The sequence below is a fragment of the Opisthocomus hoazin genome, chromosome 22 (genome assembly GCF_030867145.1).
Source record: "Opisthocomus hoazin isolate bOpiHoa1 chromosome 22, bOpiHoa1.hap1, whole genome shotgun sequence".
NCBI classification, from domain to species: domain Eukaryota; kingdom Metazoa; phylum Chordata; class Aves; order Opisthocomiformes; family Opisthocomidae; genus Opisthocomus; species Opisthocomus hoazin.
The window spans coordinates 5,524,069-5,542,445 of record NC_134435.1 but is presented as its reverse complement, the minus strand read 5'-3'; the positions used below and the strand labels follow the sequence as shown (position 1 = coordinate 5,542,445).

Genomic DNA, 18,377 nt, shown 5'->3' with positions numbered 1-18,377 from the left:
GGCCGCGCCCGGTGGGAGCGGGGGGGCCGCTGCCCAGCTCCGGCCCCGCTGTCCCGGCCCCGCTGGAGGGCGCCCGCCCCGCGCCCACCCCGCACCCCGGGGCAGCTCTGGCCACGGGGCACCGCCGGGATCCCGGGGGGCGGGGGGGGTGGGATCTGCTCGGCGTAATCCCCCCCCCCCCCCGGGGGGCGGCGGGCCGCTCTCGGAGCATCCCCCCCTTCCCCCCTTCCCCGGCGCGGGGGAGGCGGCGGGGGAGCCGCCACCACCCCCCGCTTCCTCCGTTTAAGACGCGGGGCCGGGCGGAGGAGAGAGGAGCGACCGCTCCGCCACCGCCGGCTTCCGCGGCAGCAGCGCAGGGCGGGCGCTGGATGCGGGGGGAGGCGGGCGGCAGCCGAGCGGGTCCGGGGCGATGAGCGCGGGCAGCGGAGCCCCGGCGGGCACCGCCACCTCCGCGCTGTGCCTGCTGCTGTCCCTCAGCGCCGTGGCCGTCTGCCTGCTGCTGGGCGCCAAGACGGCCGAGCTGCAGGGCCGGCTGGCCGCGCTGGAGGAGCGGGGGGCCGCCGGCCCCGGGCCGCTGCTGGACGCGCTGCAGCCACGCGTGGAGCGGCTCTTCCGCGAGGTGAGCGGCGGCGCGGGGGGGGGGGGGGCACGACACACGACACCGGGACGGGCCGAGCCCGGGGGCTGGGGCTCGGGGGTCGCCGGCTCCTCTTCGCCCGTGGGAAAGCTTCCTCGCTTTTGCTGGATTTCTCCCCTTTTCGCCGTGGGGCGAGGCGTGGCGGAGCCCTGCCGAGCTGCGGGAGGGGATGCCCCGGGTGGAAAGGCGAGCAGCCTGACGCTCGGCAACACGCGAGATTTTTCCCCTCGTTCCATTCACTGGCAGAGGTAACCCGAGCACTTCAGCGCAGTTTGGATGCAATGGGCTATAATTTCCTTGTGAGAAATTAATGAACGCGATCCCCGCTATCCCAACACGGGGTATCGTGCCGTGGGATGCACGGCGGGTAGGGCAGGCGAGCGACCAGTTGCTTCGCTTTCAATCCCAGGGTTTTCTGAAATTATTCAATAAATATTTCTGTGCTGAAAGAGTTCTCCAACTTAGAGAGCAATCATCCGCGCTGATGCCCATCTTCGTAACTAAACCAAGTCTCCAGGAGAAGTTATACCTGGTCCCAGGGTTGTGTTTTTCCTCAGACTCCGGTGTTCAGGTTTGGGACTTTTCACAGGTGGGGGGGATGGGGAGGGCTCCCCTCGCTCGTCGGAAACACCTGAGGGTCCCACACCTGGTCTGCTGGGTTTGTGTGAAGAGCAGCTCACCGAGCGCAGCAAGGCTCAGCCCGGCTTACGGGGCTGCGGCGGGACGCTCCTGAGCGATCGGTTCCGGCATCTGGGGATGGTTTGACCCTGAGGTTTTATTAATGTCCTGACCAGGGTGCGAATCGCGGTGCTGCGTTGAAATCGTTACAGCTGTGAAGCCTCAGTCGTGCAAAAATGTGTTTGTCCGTGGTGCCTTCCGGCTGCGAGCGGCTCTGGGGGTGCGAGGAGGGATGGAGAGACACCACCTCCTGCTCCGGGTTATCGCTGGGGTGGCGGTGAGGGTCTGGCCGGCACCGCCACAGCCTTGTCCACGCTCCTGGAAACTTGGTTGCGTTGATGTGCCTTGATAAAAGGGAGACGTTAAAAAAATATTTTTGTGAAAACCCTGAATGCCAGAACAGAGGGGTGCCTGTGAGGCGTAATCACAAAATCTAGTTAACGTCTTTTCTCCGGGCAGGAATTAGCCTGCCAGTCACGGCAGTGGTTCTGTTCCAATTACTCCCATAAATGTGCTTAGCAATGGGAATGGTTTCTGTGGCACTGCCTAAGATCATGTGCAACCTCTCACTGAGATTTAGTTAAGTGTGGAAAGCTTGTTTTGTACTGGGAACGCTCAGATGGAGATTGTACAGGGGAAAAGAAAGCAAAACCATGTAATTGGGCTTCCAACGCGAGAGTGAGCTTGTTGAAACGTTTAGTATGACCAAACTTTTGTCAATACTGAAAGCAAATTTTGAAATGAGTGACAAATTCAAGGAATGCAGGGTAGCGACTGTGCTATCTATTACAGTCGTGTCAAATGAGCTGATTCATTGGTGTCAAAGTTTCAGAAAGTGCCTCTTTCTTGACCAAATCCCGCTCCGTGACATGAGACCACTCGCTCGTCGGGCGACTTCTGTCCTTTCTGTGCTGGTGAGTTTCTGGAGAGAGAGGGAATATTTCCATCATCATGAACATCAACTGATGCCTCGGGTCAGTTTTTTTTGTTAAATTCTGTGTTGGTCCTCCTTTGAAGTTTACCACAACATTTCAGAAGTGAAACCAAAGCCCCATACGCTCCCTGTGCACGGCCCGGCGTACTTTGTTCTCTGTGGCTGCCCAAGAAGCGTTGCTCCAGATACCAATCTAGGAGTTCGCTGGAGTAATTTACGGCAGAGCTGCGTCTAAAGAGCAGCAAATGCAACAGCAGCGTGCTGGCTCTGTTCCTTTTAGGGTTGTTTAAACGTTTGGCAAGTAAAAGAGGATAGGAAACAATAAAGGAAGGGTGAGCGTGTAGTTAAGGCAATGAAAACTGATTTGGACAACTAGGATTTCGTTTCTGGCCCTGTGACAGGCATCCGTCTAACTTTGGAGGAACTGCTGGTTTTTAAGGTGGTGGGACCGTGCCCTTCCCTTGGCCGCTCCTTTAGCGGGACGTGCTGCCGGGTTCTGCTTTGATGCCCTCTGAAACATTTCCAGCAGCGTGGTCCGAACGTGGCGGCGTCTCCACGTGCTCTCCATCAAAAGGCTCAATTCGAGGCGCGTAGTTCTCGTACTGGAGGGGGGGGGAAATGTTAACGGGAGGATTGTAGACGCACCCAGATGTTGTAAACAAAGCTGGACCCTTTTGTTCACAAAGGCTTTATTGTCCGCCGTAGGCAGAGAGTGTCCAGATTAATCAGGTTCATGACAAGAACAATTCAATGGGAGAACAGAGGGCTCGCTCCAGGATTCGGGACTGGAGCAGATCTCCTCGGCTGCTCCCACTGATGCCTGCTGAACTGAAAGCATGGAAGAGCTTGTTTTCATTTCCTCGAGCATATTCATAATCCAAATTACTTGAGAATGAACATCAAAATCGAGTGATTCTGTAATATTTAGATGGCAAATAGCTGTCAGAAAAGTCTCTTGAGATACTTTCTTGCCACTTTTTCTCAAGAAATGCGTACATGTTGCAGAAGGCAGCTGGATCATTCTGCTGTTTACACTTCCCTTAGGACAGCTTCTCTGTCAGGTGCCATGAAACATTGTTGGTATTTTCAGGACCTCTTAGTATCACATCTGAGCAGCTAGAAAGGAATGTAGAGGATTTCAACAAGAGATAAAACCACCTAATCCCTGGAATAAAAGGAAAAGAACCTAATTCACAGGTAGCCTAGTTCCTGAATAGTCTTCAAGTGTTCAAATATTTGACCATAGACTGGGTCATCAGCTGTGTAAAATTCAAGTCTGAACACCTTGAATTCAATAAGGACTTTGAATTTTCTCTCTTTGAAATGTGGGGACTCCGGTTATCAGATTACTGGTTTCTCTCTTGGTAAATACTGTAGGTGAGACAGGGCATTCCTGGAAGACTGAGAGTGCGGGTGAAGATGAGATGTTCCCACCCTTGCTGGGCTGCCCCAGCTGTGAAGCGCTATGCCTGAGCTAATACAACCTACCTGTCATCAGGGCTTATTAACGTGGGCTTGGCAGCATCCTAAATGCAGGCATGAACATTTTGGTTGGCTTGGAGAGCAGGCAGAGCGTGCTCACATCTGTCTGCAATATGCCACGTAGACATCGCTGTAGTTTGGGGAATTTTTACATGTTCTGGTAGTCCCATTGAGGAGTTTTTCACCTTGGAGATGGGAACACAGCGCTTTTGGTGGACCTGGGGGTGGGTGAGCACACCAGTCTCGCTGGCAGTGCCCACCCCGCTGCCCTTCAGCTCCTTATCTCTCTCCTAAAGGACCTGTAATGCTCCACATAGCATGAATTTTAAGTACAAAACCAGCCAAATCAGGTCACATCTGTTGTGCAAATATCACCCTGCCATGTAACCTCCAGCGTGTTTGGAAGCAGCTTCGCTGTCGGCTGCAGCGGGGCTTTCACCGGGGTGTGTGCGCTGCTGGGGCCGTGGCAGAGCAGAGGGGCTCCGTCCCCCCACGCTGCTTGTGCCACCGAGCACGTCGGGACATGGGACATGCAGGACCTGCTCGGGATGAATCCAGCCCGCGGTGCCTGGCACAAGGGGACTCCTGGGGTGTGCAGAAGGAGCCTCTGCCTGCCCCGTGCGAGGGCTGTAGACTGGCTACTTGCTAAGAAGCATTTAATATTTTGTGCCTGCTATGGCATGAGAGACTGTCCAAAGAGGGTGAGCGCAGCAGGGCGAAGCTGTTACCTCTCGCTGGAAGGAGGCGTGCTGGATGGGTTGGCTGTTGGCACGCACGTGCAGTCTGCTTTTGGCTATAGTGCGTTCTCTAAATGGCTGTTTTTATTCCTCCTCCGAACAGAAACTGGGTGAAGGACTAGCGAAGCTGCGGACGGCGAGAGAGGCTCCGTCAGACTGCATGTGCCCCCCAGGTAGGTGCAAACCCGCACGGCCACGCCAGACCGCCCGGGAGCCGCCTGCTCGCTGGACCGACGCCGCAGAGCTCCTCCTCTCCTATTTTATATATTCCTCTGTATCAAGGAAAACGCGCCAAGCAGTGGTTTTTCCCAAGCCGAAGCACTCTCTTGTGCTCGAGACTGTTAACGTCTTCCATTGCCTTGCTTTGGCCTGTTTACAGATAAAGGAGTTTGAGGTTTGGACAAAAGTGACGTTTGGCTATAAGAATAAAAAAGCAAATAGCTTTACTCGGTTGTGAGCCCTGGGTGTTGGGCCAAAACAATTTAGAAGTAGTAACAAAATCACTGGGGCTTAATGCAAGTGTGATAATTAAAAGCTGCAGCCTCTCTGCCTTTTAGGAGGGTAGCGACTTCGCCGGCGCTGCCGTGCTGTAGGAAAGCTGTCACTGATTGTTTAAATTTCCTCCCAGAGTTTAATGAACTTCTTAAACTGTCAAAACTTCCTGTTCTGCTGTGGAAGTGCATGCTCCTTGGAAACAATAAACAGCTTAGATTAGTTGGTAAAGGAATCTCATTTATAGAAATGCTCTGCTAAGTGCTCTGCTGTCATACTTAACGGCAGGAATGACTTTGGGCTGAGGCTCTTCTTCTTCTCTCTTCTTCTCTCTTCTTCTCTCTTCTTCTCTCTTCTTCTCTCTTCTTCTCTCTTCTTCTCTCTTCTTCTCTCTTCTTCTCTCTTCTTCTCTCTTCTTCTCTCTTCTTCTTCTCTCTTCTTCTTCTTCTCTCTTCTTCTCTCTTCTTCTTCTCTCTTCTTCACAAGTAGCAAAAGATGGGTGAAAGATGTGCAGTGCTTTGATGGGGGGGAAAATGCATAGGCATGTTGTAAAGCCTTGCCAGCAGCAGATAGTTCAATTCTGATTTTAAGGAAAAAAGCAAACTTGAAATGCTACGTGTAGATGCATAACAGGCAAATGGACAGTCTCAGATTTTCCTTCTGTCCTGGGTATGAATCCTACCAGGACACATAGCATTGGTCCATACTCACAGGACAAATATGATGGACTCTTTCTCACAAGATTACGTGTAATAGACTCAGAAATATTTCAGTAACGATGCTCTTAAATGTGCTGCTGTGGTTGTGCTCGCTGGTTTTCTAGTGGAAGGCTCCTGTGGGCGTCCTGTACACCTCGCTGCCTGATAACCAAACCCCGTCAGCTGAGACACACACCGGGCTTATTTTCAGGTCTTCGCACACCGGTGGTCAAATTATTTTTCTCCTTTCTGATGTGCAGACCTAACCGAGTCCGTCAGCCTCGTGGGGCTCTGCGGACTGCGTCTTGCTCCGGTCTGTGCAGCCGGGGCACTACTGCTGCGCTTAAGTGGTCAAGAGGATTTTCCTTCACTCTGCAGAAAGCAATTGGGATTGAAGAGGCTCCTTTGTGGCCAGGAAAGTCCCAATTTGGTTCTGGGTCACCGAGTTTGCTGGCTGCTGTGTTTGAGAGATGGGGGGAAGAGAGGAGGGGGAAGGTTTTCCCACGTGCTGCTGAAATACTCATTACAGTCATTAGTAACGAATGTCAAAGTAATTTGTGAGCCGAAGGAAGGAGAAGTGATTTCCCAGTGGGTAGGAGATGTCGCATCGGTGGCGGCTCCTGGCTACCACCGTCGGGGAGCCAAGCACTGTGCTAAGGCAAGGACGCGCTGCCAAGCTGTCGTGCAGACTTTTGGCTACTTTTGAGCAAATCAAAGGACTCTTTGCCTGTGTTTATTTTCTTTTTTTTTTTTCCTCTTTCTCCTGAAGAAGGCTGAGTTGTCCTCTGGTCTGTAGTTACAGAGCTTGGTCCAGAAACATCCCGAGAGCTTGTGACCCTCGCTGGCATTTGCTGCAGAGCTACACCAGGTTGTAGACTAAAAGCAAAGCCTCAGTTTGTGTCCGTGAACCAAAACTTAGCCCCTGGGGAAGAGAAAACCCTGTCCATGGAGAGGACGGGGAGGTGGGCAGATCCTGCCAGCCCTGCAGGGCCAGGAGAGGTGGGGAGCACGGCCAGCATCTGCAGCCCCGCTCCCGCTTCCCAAAGGTGGCTGGAGGCTGGGGGGTGTCCGAAACGCCTGGCCTGGGGTCTTTCCCTCTCCAGAAACCCTGCTAAGCTGATTTCCTTCTTATCGCTGGATTTGCAGCAAGCTGTCAGTGATGGTGCTGCCGGCGTGATCCCTCCCTTGGTGCCTGGTTGGGAAGAGGGGGACTCGCCTCCTCTGCGGGAGCAAACTGCAGGATCAGAGCTTGCCTTGTGAGCTGGGCTTCGTTTGGGCAAGAGCTGCGTTCCCTTGGAGCCAGGCACTTCAGGGTTTTGTTGGGGTTTGGGAGGTGGGGTGGTGTTTTTTGGGGATCCCTTTGGTAAAAGCAGCTTGCTGCGTGTTAAAAGCAGTCTGGGACAAGACGACTATGATCCGTTGAAAAGTTAAATAAGGCTCAAATTATTTCAACTGCAGCGAAGTCCTAAAGCGGTGCTTGTAAAAACAAACCCCAACCAATCAAAACAAACCACCTCCCCCCAAAAATCCCAAACCCCCAACCCCCCTTGTTCAAAACCCGCCCGGTTTTGTGCTTTGTGCTCTGCAGGGGGGCACCTCTTTGGCTCCGGGGCTCAACTGGGTTGTTATGGGGCAGCTTGACCTCTAAACCGGGACAAGGTGGGGCTGCGGAGAGCAGGGGCCGGTGGCCAGCAGAGGGGGCCCGGCCGTTTCGCCAGGGCCATGGAGACATCCCAACCGTCAAGAAAAATAATAATAATATTAAAAAAAAAAAAAGCTTTGTAAATTACTACCCTGGCTCTGACGCTGGGGATGCTGCAAAAAGGCGTCTCCGCAGTTGCTCTCGGCATCCGTGTGCTGCTCTGAGTCGAGTCGTTTGGCTTTATTTATTCATCCAAAGCGGAGGGGGGACGAGGACGACGGCTCCGCGTCACTTCGGCTGCGTCGTGGTTCGGGCATTGCTGCGGCAGAGGGACAGCAGAGCATCCTCAGGGGTTTGGGGCAGCCTGGCCAGGAGCACGTTGGGCTCCGATGTGCCGTGACGGCGTGGGTTGGTGACCCCTCTCCGGTGAGGACCGCGGCGTTCCGGTCCCCCGGCTCTTCGGGATGCGGCCGCAGCGGCTGCGTGCTGCTGGCGCCGGGCAGGCCCGGGACAGGCTGTCCCCACATGTTGGCTCGCTGTGAAACAGCAGCTCGATATTTTTACGATTGTCCTGCCCTGAGCAAGGCCTGTGATCTTCTGCAGAGAGGCCCCTCGTCCCCTGAGCCTTCAGCCTCTGCCTCTGGTGGGATCCTCGCACAGCCCTGGCCCCGAGATGAATCCTGGCAGCTGCAGGGCCGTTTGTGTGCACGGCGTTTCGGACAGCCGCCGGCTGACGAGCGCTTGGCGGTGGGTGGAAAGCAAGGCGAAAACTTCATCCTCGCCAGGCTAGAGCTTCACGCTTGCGGATGCTTTGTTTGCAGTTGCGTGGCCTCTGGCTGCCTTTTTATTTTTTTTAAGGAGTCTTTTTTTTTTTAATTTTTCCTCCTTGTATTTTTAAGCACCGTCTTTTGAAACCTGGGGTGTGAAAGGTTCTTGTTAAATACGATATTTGCCATGCCAAAAAATCTTCAGCGTCTGTGAGAAGGTCCCTCTAGAGCTCGAGGTGCTGGATGCGCTGTGCCAGAGCCTGAGAGCAACCGTTTCTTCTTGAATCCAGGGAAAAATAAGGCTTGAAACAAGCCCCAGTCCGCAGAAAATGCCCTGCCCGGCAGCTGGTCCTTGCCGTATCGCAGACTGAGGGTGTGAAAATCTCCAGCTCTTTCGGCTGCCCTTGCACGGTGTATTTCGACGTACGCTCTGTTTCCATGTGCCTTGTTATTTAACAGCACCTCCGCCAGCTTTGCGCTCCGGAGCCCGTACTCCGAAATTCCTGGCTGCTGGGTGATGCGTATGCCTGTCTCCATCCTCAATTCACGCTGAGATGGCGTCATATGCTTTTGAATGTATGTATATATTACAAAACAGTGTTAAATGTTGAGTGCAGTAATCTGATGTTCCAGTTAAGATGTGACAAATATTTCCCAATAACGGCTTGGCAGCGGGAAGAGCGGAGCGGTGCTCCAGCCTGCAGGACAGTGGATTGCTCCACTTCTCGGCAATTCAAACCATGTGTACTTGGGGAAGCCGCTCATTTAAAATCCTCCCTACCTCTGCAGACTCAGCAATTCCAGGGGCTCTCTTGCTGTGCTTATTTACATAAATTTTCATTTTTATTATGTTGATTTTTTTTTTTTAATTTTTTATGCTAACTTTATACACAGGGAGCAGCATTCTCCAGCCTGCTGTGGAAGTTTGGTGCTGTACTTTTTGTGGTTCCCAGCAACTTGAAATATCTACCTAATTTTTACTGGTGTAAATGTTGTCTTCAAGTGTCGCTCGCTATCTGCCTTCTCCCCGCGTTGTCTCCCCAGGTAATTAGCACAACAGAATTCCCCTAATTGCTGGAGATCAAGGGGGAGAGGGCTCTGCTTGCTTTGCAGCCCTGACAGACGGCAGATGGTTTCCAGCAGGCCAAATGGGGAGTGCCGAGCTCTGCTAGCGCCGGCTCTTTGTTTCGCACTCTTGCGTGATAGCAGCTCGCTATTATTGCTCTCTTTTTGCATCTTCAGTATCTGGGTCTGTAGTTCTGCGTTTCTGAGTCATGAGTCCTTCAGGATAGTTAAATAGATGTGGAAAAATATCACATGAAAGCGAGCATTTCTTTTTCAAATTAGTGGTGATCGCTGCTTTTCTGAGTTGCTTTGCATCTACTGAGCTTCAGTGGCTGAAGTATTCCTTACTGTCACATCAATGCTTTTCTACCTCCTGAAACCATTAAAACTCTATATTTTTCTGTAAGTTTTATGCTTTAGAATGAGACAAAGAGCTGTACATCATCTTCAAGTTTTAAAATGTTTCCTAAATTCTCCTTGCCTCGGTTTCCATGAGAGCCCTGTCCCTTCCCGTACCAGTCACTTGGCTTCAGCAGGGTTTACTCTCTCGGTCTGATGTTGCCCGCAGGAGGGTAGGACATTATCATTGCAGGAATAATATAAACAGGGGTGTTTTTTTGCATGAAACCTACAAACACAATCAGGATTCTTTCCTGCACGGAAAAACCTGTGCCAGGATTGTAAAAAATGAGCCAGAAGCCAAGCGTTAAAGCACCAAAAGACCAAAGAACAACTGGCAGAGGAGGACTTTTGACAAGTGGTGCCATTTAAAGGCAGGTGCTTGCTTTCTGTTTAACGCGTTTTTGAATCTTACCCCTTCAAAAATATGATCTGATCGCGGATCTTAGCAGCTTTTGGAAAAAACGGGTTTTTGAGCACAGAAATTGCTGCTGGCTACCTTCCATCAGCTCCTTCCTGGCGACCGTTCCCCAGTCCCTTTTGGATATTTGTGGAAGGCCCCGAGGACATCTGGAGCTGTGTCTGCGTGCCACATGTGCGGGAGCCGCCAGCCGCCTTCTCCCGGGAGCTACCTGGGATGGCCATGGATACCCTCCCGCCGCTCACGGAAGGTCCCGGAGAGCGGCCGCCGCGGAGCCGAGAACCCCATCTCATCCTTGGGAAGCTGAAAGCTCTGCTTGGAGAGTTGTTTCGTGGCTTCGGGACTCTCTGTTGATGGAAACCTATGGGTCGGGGGGTTGTTTTCTTCAGTCGTTGCAACAGGAGGAAAGAAGTGAAGGAGAGAGAGCCTTGCTTGGTTGGGCATCTCCTGCCAGCCGCAGGACTCGTGCATGTGTTGTGTGCTGCAGGATGCCAGCCAGCAAGGGGGAAGGAGCCCAAAATCCCTCCTGGAAGTGGAGGAATGGTTTTTCTCGTGGCCCTGTGGGTTGCTGTGTGTCCCGAGTGGGTTGCTGGCACTGCGGCAGCAGCCAGGTATGTCGGGGCGGTGTCAGGGGGACTTCTGCTCACGCTGGCTTGCTTTTCGCTATTGCAAAGCCACTTTGAGGAGCTCGTGGTGGTGGAGGGAGTGGCAGGCGACAGCCAGGTGTGCAGCAAAGGGGAGGTTTGAGTCTGGGAATTCGGGGACTGCTCTGAAAGCGAGCTCCCCAGCTTGCTGGCATCCAAGGGAAGGCACGTCCTCTGCTCTCAGCACCCGTCCAAACAATACCCTGCCCGATCAGCTGCTGTGTCAGCCAGCAGTGACATTTAATGTCCTACCGAGATGACATTAAATGATGGATGTGGCCAGGACTTTCCGAGGCGGGAAATAGCGTGGTACCAGTGTTATTCCCAGAGCTGGCAGCGCCTCTGACACGGAGTCAGAGGCGTGAGCTAAAAGGCAGTCTGGCCTCCAAACCACTGGCGCAGGATAATGGGCCGGAGCTGTCTCCCAGTGAGGCTGCGGCAGTATTTATTCTGGTGGTGGTTAGTGCAGCTCCGGCATTTGAACACGGAGGCCCAGAGCAGTACACCAGGAACCAGCTCTTTCCCAGCAGCATTCATCTTTAGGCCACTTCAGCAAAAATTAATTAAAACTGATGACATCAATGGGAGAAGGCTTTGAAAATTTATTTTTTCTAAGTCTGCCAAAGTTATTTTGAGTGTAATGAAAACTACAAAAATAAACCTGATGACCATATCCTCTGCAAGAGGCTCTGTGTAACTTTATCTTTGTCTCGACATATGAAGTCATTTATCTAGGCACAAATATTTTTTGCTGGCAGTCCCTTCAGCGCTGCCTTTCCGGAGAGGAGGCTCTGAAGCAGGTTGATTCAATGCTCGTGGGCTGACTCACCTGGGAGTTTCCCATCACCTTCCAGTTGGTTTCCTTCTCTTTCTTGTTGGAAGGATGGATTAATGTCACCCACGTGAGCAGCGACTTGGCTTTGCAGAACTGATTAGTGAAAATAGACTGCGCTTGGCGTGGTACCTACTGTATCTCCATGCCGGTAGTGCTGTCATCTCCTGTCCATCCCGTATGTAACAGGGTGGGAATGTGTTTTAAACCCGACGTACTTTAGGTGGATCTTATCATTCATGCAGTGTTGATGGAAGCAGGTTTTAGCACAGAAATGATTTTTGGGCAGTCAGCTACCTCTGATGTGTTCCTGAAGCGAGGCCTACCTTATTTCTCTGCCACCAAGAATCATAGAATCATAAAATGGCAAGGGTTGGAAGGGACCTTAAAGATCACCTGGTTCCAACCCCCCTGCCATGAGCAGGGACCCCTTCCACCAGCCCCAGGTGCTCCCTGCCCCGTCCAGCCTGGCCTTGAGCCCTGCCAGGGAGGAGGAAGACACAGCTTCTCTGGGCAACATGTGCCAGTGTTTCACCACCCTCATGGTGAAGAATTTCTTCCTAATATCTTGTCTAAATCTGCCCTCTTTTAGTTTAGAGCTGTTCCCCCTTGTCCTATCACTACACACTCTTGTGAAAGTCCCTCTCCATCCTTCCTGTCAGCCCCTTCAGGTACTGGAAGACTGCTATAATGTCACCCCGGAGCCTTCTCTTCTCCAGGCTGAACAGCCCCAACTCCCTCAGCCTGTCCCCGTAGGAGAGGTGCTCCAGCCCTCGGATCATCTTCGTGGCCCTCGTCTGGACCCGCTCCAACACATCCATGTCCTTCTTATGTTGGGGGCTCCAGAGCTGGAAGAAGTTCCAGGCTGATGTTTCATGACTTGTATTCCTCACATACATGCTGCATAGTAAGCATGATGGCCTGTGGCTGGGAGCGTGTAGGTAGCAGCAGTCAAAATCAAACTGGAGCAGTGGAGCTGTAAGACTTACGCCTCTGCTCTCGCTGCCCTGGGTGGGTGTTGCTTCATTCCTTGACAAATATTATTAAAACAGCTGGTTGGCCTCTTTTAGGGAGTGCCTGCCTGGGCAGAGGCTGGGCAAACAGTCTCATCTGCCCCACCAACCTGGGTAGTTCCGGACTACCAATAAACCTGGCGCGTCTCCGGTTTTGCTGTTCGAGGACTAGCAGTGTTGCTCTTCCCCGTGCTGCGTGCTTGCTCCTGCTTTATTGCTCTAAGACATGGTCATTTGTTTTACTTTGTGGGGTTGCAGAGGCAGTAGGTGTTGTGCACTTTGAAGAATCCAAAGTATCTCCAGCACTCCGGCCACTCTGCTAAAGGCCAGTTGGGTCCTGGGGAATTAACCCCAAAGGGGCAAATCTATCAGTATCTTTTGGGTTATTTTACAGATTTCTGGGCAGAAGAGTCCCTTTCATCTCTTGTTAAGTAGAGTTTCCTTAAAGGAAAGTGTTCCTCTGAACTCCAGCACCCAAATAACATGCTTTTATGTTGCCAGATTTGCTCATCCTTCGACCATCGTATTTTCATGGGAGGGAGGAAGCTAAATTGGAGAGTGAGACCATAGCTGGGCATCGCTGAGAGTCCCAGTAGGATTTCAAGCAACTAAGTATGTTGCACCAGTTGCTCCCTGAGAAGTGTGGCTTGCCTGGCTTATGAGGACCAGGGTGTGAATCCAAACACCAGCCGCAAGCGTGGATCGTCGCGCTGCTCTCTTGTCCGTTTGCTACCAACCCAAAACACAAGCCAAGCCGCAGTCATGCCAGCTGGGAACGCAGTTAAGGCTCCAGGTGTTGTTTCAGACCTAGAAGCAGAGAGATCAGGGAACTTTTGTCTGTTTTCTCAAAATATGTGTCACAGTTGACTGGGACGATGCGAAGAGGTTGAAGGGGGAAACCTGTAAATATGGTGCAGAACTTCTAGGAACTGCTTGGCGTCACTGAAGGCAAAGAACCAGTGTGGGTCACACCACCAAAGTATATGGGAAAAAGCGTGTTAGATCATGAAAGATTTGTATAACAGAACTTCCTGGGAAGTAGGCTGGAGCGAGCTGTGGAGTTGAGCGAGCAGTGGGGAGCAAGGAGGCAGGATTTTCTTTTGCCGAAGGTTTTCATAGCTGAAGCCGCAATAACCTGAGTGAGTGGGAATTTTACAGCAGGAAAATCCTACTTTTGTCAGAGTCTTTAGCAGCCGCTGAGCTTGGTGCATCCCAGTCTTAATTCTGAGCATGGACCAGGGTTTACCTTTATTGTAGCAACCAGCTCTCTAGATCAGCAGTGAAATTATTTCAATTATCATGTCTGATACGCAGAGCACCCGAACCTTGCTCTATGGGAAGGTGGTGTGACGCCAGCAGGTTTGTCCCCAGATGTGTTAAGGGGGTGGCAGTTCTCCTGCAGACTGTGTGACCAATTACTCCTGCACCTTCATTTCCCATGAAGCCAGTCTGGCTGAAGAAATCACGGAAAAGCTATTTTAAAAGCAGCCAGTGTGGTGGATTTGTCTATGGGCTTGTCCATCCTTGATCATGAGAAGTCTGGAGACAGCATTGCAGTGGCAGTGTCCCTGGGGTCCCCTGGCCCTGAGGTGCTGGGGGGTGGCAGAGACACGGTGACTGTACCTGGTTGGGGTCGGTGCTGGGTGTGTAGAAACCGACCATTGAACTGACCTCACCATATGAGTTCACAAGGTGGACCTGTCCCTCAGTGACAGGTCCTTGTGGTGCCACACTGTGTGGAGAAGGAGCACGAGGAGACAGATTCAGTTGCTGGTCTTTTTTTAATTGCACCTGTCCTGCCATGATAAACTAGACAGTAAAAAGGCTGGATTTCTTTCTGCTTTTCTAAATTGGACCTAAGAGGCAGCGATTCTTGTCATTTCCCACTGTGATCCCGTGGTGATCCCACCACTGGCACCCAGCCCTGGGGGGAGGCGATGGTCTCTGCAGGCTGTGGCTGCCCACCACGAGCACGAGCGTGGTGGGCGCGGGAGTTTGCGTTAATGCAGCCTTACAGGTTGCAATCACGTGGTTTAGTGACCTAATTAAACCTCCACCTGTTCTTCGTTTGTCACCATCGGTCTTTGTTTTATCCTGTGGCAGAACATGCGATGGTGCCAAGATACTCCTGAACACGCGGGTTTGGCAGCCTCTGCAGATACAATGTGCTTCTTGGGTTTCATCCCTGCGGCAGATGGATCGAGCTCCCGGCCTTTTGTACGAGCAAGGCAAAGAGCTGCTGGGAATGAAGAGGATGGCAGGTCCTGAATGTCCCCGTGCCCACCCACCATGTGCTCATTTGCTTTTTTTAACGTGACCTACTGGGGAAAGAAAGACAAAAAACTGCACGTGCAGGATGAAGCGAGTGCAGCCAAGGGGCTCACAGAGGGGGCTCGAGGGAGTCTGCCACTGGGTTCATTTGGTGCCAGAACTCCAACTTTTCTACAAATCAGAGTTGTGGAGGTATTGGTGAAAGACCTCACGTTCATCTTCTAGGGCTTTCTGTGGCCATGCTGAGTCTTGGTCGGGGTAGGGATTTGGGGCTGTGTTGGTTGCATTTGAAGCTGTTCATGTTTCTGGCTCGTATTTAAATTTGGCCTATTTATTTATTGAAGACATTGAGAGAGCTTGGCTTCTGGTGAATAGCGGCTGCCCTTTATGGTTTAATTTTTCAAAAAGGTTGCAGTCAAGACAAGACTTGAAGGCCAAGAAAAGCCAGTCTTTTCTTGGGGATGGCCGTGTAACACAAATTACTTTTTAACTCCCGTGAGCAACCCCATGGCAAGAGCCACTGACCCCTGACAGCATGGGACTTTGTTCATCAGCAGGTCCCTGTTGCTGCAAGTTGACTGGGGCCATCTATGTCAAGACAGCTCCAGCAGTGGACTTGGCTCCAGCCCCACGTGCGATATTTCCTACGCACTTGCAAGAAATCCCACGTTTCTCCCTTTGCTTCTGGCCTCTTCGTAGCACGACTGTGGTCCTCAGCTGTACAAGCGGCACGTGGAGCCCTGCATGGACCTCTTAAGCCCAGGCTCTGTGCACCATGTACTTTTTTACCCCTCATGCCCCAGGCTCTTGGGCAGCTTCCCAGCAAGTATGACATGGAGTGGGAAGTATTTACAAAGAAAAATTAAATAGGCTTGATAGAGTTCCCAACCATCTGTATGCTTGTGGTCAGACTTCTAAAAAATAATACCAGTAGAGATGAGGTCTATCAGTACAGTACATCTGGAAATGTTTCTTTCTGGCTCTAGTTTGTCTGGGCTTTCCCCCCGTTTTGTGCTGTCTCTGAGCAGTCCCCATTCGTGCTACTCCAGTGCGCAGCACGCTTGGTGCAGGAGGATCAAGCAGGTTTGTGCTGCTTCACTGCTAAGAGAGATTGAAGAGCTTGGATGAGATGTTGAACAGATTTTTATTTTTCTTTTTTTTCCTTTCCTCGGCAGATCTGTCTGGAAGATGAGAACAGTTGGTATTGATATGTTCTGCTTCGTATTTTGGGAAATTTTGGCAGAACTACTACCAAATAATGATACTTCTGGATCCCTGTTGTGCAAACATTTAAATATGTTCAACCGTGTTGCACAGAGACCCTGTCAAGAGACTAACGCGCTGTCCCAGGGGGACTTGGGGGCATGGCTGATTGCAAAAATGGGGCTTGGTAGGGAACTGTAAGGAATGTATGTCTCATTTCTTAAGAGAAAGCCGGGCTTTTTGGCTACTGGCAGATGGTGTTTCCTTGTCTGAAGACAGCTGGTTATTTACTGGAGGAAGATCAGATGGGAAACATGTTGCTGGTAGTGGGTTGTGTGCTGTTGGTGTGGGCGATGGTGCTCGTCTGTGCCATGGACACAGGAACTTCTCGTGTTTGTTTGCTTCTTCAGGTTTTTGTCCTAAACTTTGCATCCTAAAGCACAGGTTTTCCAGCTCAGTCCTGGAGGGCTCTATCAGGGGCCATCCACGTTATTGAGGCAACTGCTGCGGGAGGGTTTCCCCCAACCCTCGTCCTGCCCTCATCACTGGAGCACGGTGCGAAGGCAGAGGTGCCCTGACCCCGTCCAGAATTTGCCAATGCTTTCCTTTTCTGCTTCATTTTCTTTATTTTTTTAAATTTTTTTTTTGATCTATCCATTTTGTAGATCAGGACTGTATAAAAGTCTTATTTTAAATCCAAAGATACAGTTAAATTCCCCAAGAAGAGGTGTTCAACTCCGACTTGGGAGTTTATGCAGACCACTTTGACTTCAAGGATAAAAGCCCTGCATTTCAGCTCCTTGAGGGTTGCTTTAATGTGGATTGAGCCAGAATTTAAGGAACTCCATTTCATTTTCAGAGTGAAAAGATTCACAGTCTTTAAACTATTCCTTCCCACAGACGTAAGGTCAGAGTTCATCGGTGCCTCGCAGCATCCCTGGGCGCTCGGTCGTGCCCTGGTGCTGGGGGCAGACGGCCGGGCTGGAGATGATCAGACACGTGAGGTCTGGGGTATCTGGAGGAGCAGAGGCACAATCACCCCCCTAGCTTGGTTCCCCTTGGTTATAGTGACACAAAGGCACATTCACGCCTTTGATAAAAGCCAGGCTTCTCCGCTTTTACACAGTATACAAAAAAAAAAAAAGCAGAGAAGGGGAGGCTGTGTTTTGTTAAAGCAGGGGCTTGGTATTTAGCGAGAAAAGAACCACAAACCTCACTTTTTTGAATTAAAAAGAGGATCTGAAGTTGGAAGCACCCCTTTTCCATCCCTCTCGCCCCATCAGGTCAGCGGACATTTCCAACTCCCCCCCCCCCCCCCCCTTCAGCCCCATGATGGTGTTTATAAGGAATAAGGTTTTTTATATATACATATACATATACATCTCTCCCATGCCACAGTAACCCCATATATATGTGTATATACTCTTTAGTGCTTGTTAAGCAACATGCAATGAAAAGAGAGGAGCAGGGTGTAACACACACATTTCTTCTCCTCGGGGAATAAACACCCATCCTCTTTGACTGGGTTTTATTCTGGGCTTTTCTTATTGCAGGTTTTAGCTCCTCTTTGTTCCAGATTGGTCCTAATCCACGGCTCTGTGCCGAGATCTCGTCCCTGGGGTCTTTCATTGCGGGAAGTGGGTGAAATTGGTTGGCTCCATCCTGGTTTGGTTTAAGCTGGTAATTAGGTGTTGTTTGAACCCAATGGTTTGTTGAATTATTTTGCTTCAAAATTGATTTGATACCTAATTTTAGAATTTTTGCTCATTGCAGCTGGGGATTCCTAATGGCTGTATCAATGCTGTGAGTCTGTGTGCCATTGCTACCCTGAATTTCAGCCACTTCACACAGCGAGCTCAGTGCTGCTGACAGGAATCCCCTGCAGAGCCCCCGTAATGAAGTGGCAGTGTCAAACCTGGCACTGATACCCCAAGGAGTTTGGCCTTTGCCACCAAGTGTTGAAAATGTTGGCTTTTTCCTGAGTGTAAGACTGCGTTCACTCAGGGGAGAGGAAACGTGTGCATCGAAGCTGTGTCATCTAAGATCTAAAATCCCATTTTGTAGCATCATCACACATAGGAGTGTTTCGTTCTTTGGCTGCTGGCCTGATGGCTGAAGTGCTGTCAGCCTCAGCAGGGAGCCCTGGACCTCTAAATGCACCGCAGCATCCTTCTCAGGGGGAAGTAATAAAAAATAGTTGGTACATTTTAAAACTTCTTTAGATTGAAGCTCTTAATGCTATTTTAAAAAATTTACATGCACACTTCAGTGATGAAATTAGCAACATTTTTTGTCTTAATTGTATAGCTCACAGTTCTTTTTCATGGTGAAAGGAAGAGCGGTGCTGAGCCCCAGCCTGGGAAGCGGTGGAGCTGTGCTGCTCCGGGGCTGGGACCCCAGAGGGACAGGGGCGAGGACCTCCCCACCTCGCCTGCGGCTCGGGAGACGCTGTCTGCAGGCTG

General features: G+C 51.2%; 1 protein-coding gene across 1 annotated transcript in view; it reads left to right on the top strand.

The window, feature by feature from the left end:
* Nucleotides 1-212: 212 nt before the first annotated feature.
* COL23A1 (collagen type XXIII alpha 1 chain) overlaps nt 213-18,377 on the top strand; it is a 197,080-nt gene continuing 178,915 nt past the window's right edge. Inside the window, exons 1-2 of the mRNA XM_075441895.1 lie at nt 213-619; nt 4,572-4,641. Of these exons, the coding sequence (XP_075298010.1) occupies nt 410-619; nt 4,572-4,641 (280 nt within the window). The 5' untranslated portion in view covers nt 213-409. The remainder of the gene's footprint in view (nt 620-4,571; nt 4,642-18,377) is intronic.